At 51.9% G+C, this 5,629-nt stretch overlaps 1 protein-coding gene across 1 annotated transcript in view; it reads right to left on the bottom strand.

Annotated features, from left to right (window-relative positions):
• Nucleotides 1–3,292: 3,292 nt before the first annotated feature.
• Dusp1 (dual specificity phosphatase 1) overlaps nt 3,293–5,629 on the bottom strand; it is a 24,790-nt gene continuing 22,453 nt past the window's right edge. Inside the window, exons 2-4 of the mRNA XM_048815433.1 lie at nt 5,287–5,629; nt 4,708–4,927; nt 3,293–4,306 (exon numbers count right to left, since the gene is read on the bottom strand). Coding sequence (XP_048671390.1) covers nt 3,936–4,306; nt 4,708–4,927; nt 5,287–5,629 — 934 coding nt within the window. The 3' untranslated portion in view covers nt 3,293–3,935. The remainder of the gene's footprint in view (nt 4,307–4,707; nt 4,928–5,286) is intronic.

The raw sequence follows: 5,629 nt of genomic DNA, 5'->3' as shown, positions 1-5,629 counted from the left end.
ACCCCCCCCTCGCTCAGCTCATCTCTGGACCCTCTGCCACAGGGCTACTTGGCTATAGGCGGCTTGCCTGGCACCAGGGTCCCCTGGGTCTAGAGAAGGATGCCTGTCTGCTGACTGTCCTTGGTGAGTAGGGGGCAGGCCACCACGGAGGGAGCGGTCGCAAGGTGTCCTCCGTAGCAGAGCACAGTTGTGTCAGGGCTAGGGGACCCTTGGTTTTCCACAGGACGAAACAGCTGTCCTGGGCTGGCACAGGAGAGAGGCCTGTCTGGGCCCAGAGGTGGCAGAGCCCTCGTCCTGCTGTCAGGAGGCAGCAACCTGCACAGGAAAGCAGCCGGTGACCTGGACGGGGAGGTGAGGGAGGAGGTGAGGTGCAGGATGGGCTGCCAGTGTGGGGGGGGGGGGCCCTGTTGCCTGTGGAGGCAGCGAAACCACCAGGCAGCACCTCGCAGCAGCGGCACCCTGCCCCCCTTAGTTTAATCTCCTAAACTGATTTGTCAGCAGCAGGAAGTGACATGACAGCTTTCCTCACAAAAGGGAAACTCCTCCGCGTTACCATGGGGACGGAGGCCACTGTAGGATCACAGATTTATATAATCTTAAAGGTGTAGGCACATGATGTCATCCCCGATGGCCAGGAGGGAGGGGGCGGATGCCAGAGGCTGCGAACCAAAGCAAATGAGCACGACGACAAGATTCCAAGGAAAGGAGAGGATGCGGCGGGGGTGGAGGCGTGGAGGCTGGAAGAATCCTAGTCCAATAACGGATGCCTGGAGACCACAGGAAATCATGAGGATTGTGCCGATGCCTTCACCACATGTAGAAATAGAGAGTGGGGAGGACCCTGCCCCTCAGAGCCAGTGCTCTGGTCATCTTAGTGGTGGATTGCCAGGGTTATTGGGACCAGGGCAAGGGGATGGAAATGCCAGGTACTTTACATTCAGGGGTCCATTTCTTTCTTTCTTTCGTTGTTTTTTTTTTTTTTTTTTTATACCAGGGATTGAACCCAGGGGTTCAATGAGCCACATCCCCAGCCCTTTTTATTTTTCATTTTGAGTCAGAGTCTTGCTAAGTTGCTTAGTGCCTCTCTAAGTTGCCAAGGCTGGCTTTGAACTAGCAATCCTCCTGCCTCAGCCTCCTGAGCTGCTGAAATTACAGGCTTGTGCCACCACACCTGGCTTCATGGGCCCATTTCTTCCCACAAATGAAGCAGATTCTATTTTCCTCATTTCAGACAAGAAAAGTGAGGCCCTAAGGAAGGAATAGATTATCCACCCCAAATTCCACAGTGAAACCATGGTGCAGTTTGGTTGGCAGCCGACCTTGGCTTTCCCCACTCTTTCTTCCAGCTGTTCTTTGCACTGAGCTGGACTCTTAGTCCCATCTTCTTTTAGGCCTGGCCACCCATCTCTGCAAGACTGTGTAGTTGTTGGATGACCGTGGACATGTTACTTCACCTCTCTGAGCCTCAGTTTCTTCTTCTGGAAAATGGGTGTTGCGGTTGCGTGTGAATGTGCACAGCCCTTAGGCTGTGCCTGACTCATGGTGCTAACTCTAAAAGTGACAGCTGTCACTCTCTCATTCTCAGTATCAGGTGATGAAGTTGTCTCTATTTCAGGCTGTCTCTGTCAAACAGTTTAATAGAGTGAAAGTACTTCTTTTCATCGGGAGGTACTGATTTTTTCCCCCCCAAAAAAACCAGTGTCAGGTCCAATGGGATGTTTCCTGGAGGCCTGGATGTTGCGATCCAGCATATGGACCTGTCCTGAGTTGCAGGGGTTGAGCTGTGGAAAGCACCGGCTGTTTTCACTGGCGGCTCCCTAAGGCAGCTGCTGTATTTTTCCACTGAGTGGATCCCACTGGAGATTAATTTTGGCTCACCCCTGCCAAGTCAAAAGTGAAGGCCCAGGCCCACGGGGAAGTCAGCCATGACATCTACCAGCGACGACGTCGCTGGTACATTTCCACGAAGGGAGATGTTTGCAATAGTAATTTCTAGGGTTGGATGAAAACAGTGGGTACAGTTTGTTTTGAAAAGCAGGAACACACTTGCCATGAGCCGGAAACCCAGCCAAGGAAATGAGCTTGCCAGGCCCCAGGAAGCTCTCACATCTGAGAACACAGGGATCTTTCAGGGCCTGCAGGTCAAGTGCCAGAGGTGGACCAACAGGGAGAAGTCAAGGACACCAATTGTGAAAGCCCTTGAAAGCCGGGGCTGAATGAGGACCGTGGCTCGGGGTGCTCCTAGGTCCGTGGAATGGTATGTTTTCTTTTCTGCGTCCAGAAACAAGCACAGGGCAGCAGGCACCCAGGGCCCGGCCGCCCAAGAGCTCTGCAGTTCTTTAATTCACCATTGTGCACTGGGTTGTGGGTTGGTAGTCAATCATGCCACCTCCTTCTTAGCGTGCTTGGCAGGAGGGTAAAAATTCAGAATACTGCCCTGTAGCAAGTTAGACTTAATTGCCTATCTTCATTGAAATTACCAAATCAGAGTAGCAAGAGACCCAAAGGAGGCAGCAGACACAATGTTGTTTCTGTCTGCAGAGGTTGGCGTGGAGGTCCCCAATGTCACACTGGTTGGTGGGGGGCGGGGGTGAGGTCTTACAGAGCTTTCTCTGGATTGGGCCTGCTCATATGCCATTGGATATATTTGTTTTGCAGAAGTAAAGCCTTTTTTCAAAAGCAAAAAGAGACTGGCAGGTCATAAAATGCAAAGCACATAGCAATTAAAACAACAACAACAAAAAAAAAAACAGGTTCCAACTGCCCACCCCTGCCTCGAAGCTGTGCGGGGTCCCAACATCTTCTTTTGCAGATAAAGATGCAGAAGACCTGGTTAGGGTTTCCTGACGCCACAGCACCCACCGCCTTGCGCAGAGGAGCACATTTATGTCATGTTCTGGAAAAACACAATTTCCATAACTCCAGCATAGCTGGGGGTGGGGACATGATATTAACCAGAGGAAGGTGGAAGGCATGAAGCCAAAGGGAACCCAGGCAGATGGCCTCTTCCTTGCTCTGGACACTTGGACTCCCTGGGTGACATAATAGGTTACCAGGCTGCTGACAAGGACATGGCAGGGGATGAGGGGACACTTTGACCCTGTACAAGCATTCTGCCTTAGCACTGGTGTCTTACCCTAGCACATTCCCTGGCGACCCAGTCATCTCATGGGACCCAGGGGCCACCAAGGAGTGCAGGATCAGATTCTTCAGGCACTGGTCCAAATGCTTCTCTCACGAGCAGACCAGGGATCAGGCAGGGTTGCCAAAGAAACAAGCATTGAGATTTTCATAGAAATCACATAATTTATTCTGTTGTATAAAAAAATTCATCCTTATATAACAAAATGTCTTCTTAGAAGAAGGAATATATTATTTCAGGTCATAAATAACCAGCAAACACACAACTGTTGGCAACTAAATAAACCAACACTGGTGTTTTCCACCAGTGGTGAGAACAGACCTGCTCAGATCTATTTACAAGATAGTACAGTACTGAACACAAAAATTGAGGTATTTGGTTCTTCTAGGAGTAGACACATTTGTGAAGGCATACGCCTACGGGAAAATAAATAAGGTATATTCTCATACATATATGTCATCGGGAATGGTAATACTGGTAGGTATGTCAAGCATCAAGTTTCTAGAAAAAAACGGAGGCAAGTGAAGAGAAAGCAGCTCACACACGGAGTCCTTTCTCTTCTGCCCCGTTTTGTCAGAGGGACTTGATGTACCCACTGTATATTGGTCCGCAACGTGCTGAGTTCAGCAAACGTCTTGACGCTGTCACCATGGCAACTGCTCAGAACCCAGGGAACTTGGGTGAAATTAAATAAATAAGGACCAGCACCCACAAGCCCATCTCTGGAGTTACTGCCTCTCCTCTGGAGAAAGAGCCTGCGGTCCTGGAGGAATGGAAGCTCCTCCAGGGCCTTTCAGCAGCTGGGGGAGGTGGTGATGGGGCTCTGAAGGTAGCTGAGGGCACTGTTCGTGGAGTGGACAGGAATGGAGACGGGGAAGTTGAAGACCGTGGTGGTGGAGGTGCCTCGGTCCAGCACAGCCATGGCAGGGCTCCCGGCCTCAGCCGAGCAGTGCGGGGCCAGCACCTGGGACTCGAACTGCAGCAGCTGGCCCATGAAGCTGAAATTGGGGGAGATGATGCTTCGCCTCTGCTTCACGAACTCAAAGGCCTCATCCAGCTTCACCCGGTTAGTCCTCATGAGGTAAGCGAGGCAGATGGTGGCTGACCGGGAAATGCCCGCCTGGCAGTGGACAAACACCCTTCCCCCTGCATTCTTGATGGAATCTGGAAGACAAAGGAAGCCGGAGCTCAGGAGGAGAACCCGAGCCAAGGGTGGGATGTGCAAAATGTCATGCGTGTCCTAGCCAGGGGGTCAGCATCACCTCACGCAGCCACTGGGCACTATTCATGGAGGGAACATGGGCGTTAGGCAAAGGACAGCAAGGGATTTAAACCCAGATAGTGTGCCCACTTAGCAGATGGATCTTCAACAAATCGATCCACCTTTCTGAGCCTCTGTGAAGTGGGACATCAACTTCCATATTTTGCAGGGAAGCTGTGACACCAGATTAGTATCTGATGTCTGAAAGGCTCAGATAGGGATCATTCAACTGAATCCTTGCCAAAGGGGCTGTGCTGTCACCCAAATGGGGAGGGGCAGAAATGGCCCAGGTGGCCTTGCTCACCTATGAAGTCTATGGCCTCGTTGAACCAGGAGCTGATGTCCGCCTTGTGGTTGTCCTCCACAGGAATGCTCTTGTACTGGTAGTGGCCCTCAAAGTGGTTGGGGCAATTGGCTGAAACATTGATCAGGGCAGTGATGCCCAAGGCATCCAGCATGTCCTTGCGGGAAGCATGGTAGGCACTGCCCAGGTACAAGAAGGGCAGGATCTCCACTGGGCCACCCTGAAATCCAGAAAAATCCAGCACTCATCAAGCCTGTTCCAAGTAAGCACCAGTGCCCACACCTACAAAACTCCCTGCCAGAAAGTGAGTTCCAGATTCCGGGGGCCCTTCCAGGCTCTGCTGATAGAGTATAAATAAAGAGAGCAGAAGCCCATGTGCCTGGACAGGGCCAGCGAGTCAACTTCTGCAATGCCAGCAATAAGGGACTCGGCTTCATCAGACCCCTCAACAGGGGAACAATAAGACCTCACGTTGTTCCTGTTATAAAGCCGCAGTCACTTTCTACATTCTCACTGGCACCCATGTCCCAGGCCTTGGCCAGCTCTTACTTCTTCCTTCTGGCTTGGGCCCCTACTAACCTGGTCGTAAAGTGGGGTGCTGCAGGAACTGCATCCAGATTCTGTGCTGTCAGGGACACTAGTACTCAGGGGAAGGCTGAGCCCCATGGGGGTCGACTGTTTGCTACAGAGCTCCGGACAGGAAGCTGAAAAAGCTTCATACCCTCCTGGGAAGACAAAGACATTTTTTTTTCCATTAGAACCACGGAAAGGGAGCACCTTGAGACAACTCCCCCACCCACCAGGGGCTGGGAGTTTACATCCAAGAGGCTCAGGCAAGTCTTTGTTCCTAGAGCCAAACAAAGCCAGTGGCATGACCCCAGAGACAGGACGTGGGCGCCCAGCGCCGCAGGTGGGGCCGCCC

This window comes from Marmota marmota, unplaced genomic scaffold (assembly GCF_001458135.2).
Source record: "Marmota marmota marmota unplaced genomic scaffold, marMar, whole genome shotgun sequence".
NCBI classification, from domain to species: Eukaryota; Metazoa; Chordata; class Mammalia; order Rodentia; family Sciuridae; genus Marmota; species Marmota marmota.
Note: the sequence above shows the minus strand (reverse complement) of the source record. Positions and strands in the feature narration are given on the sequence as shown.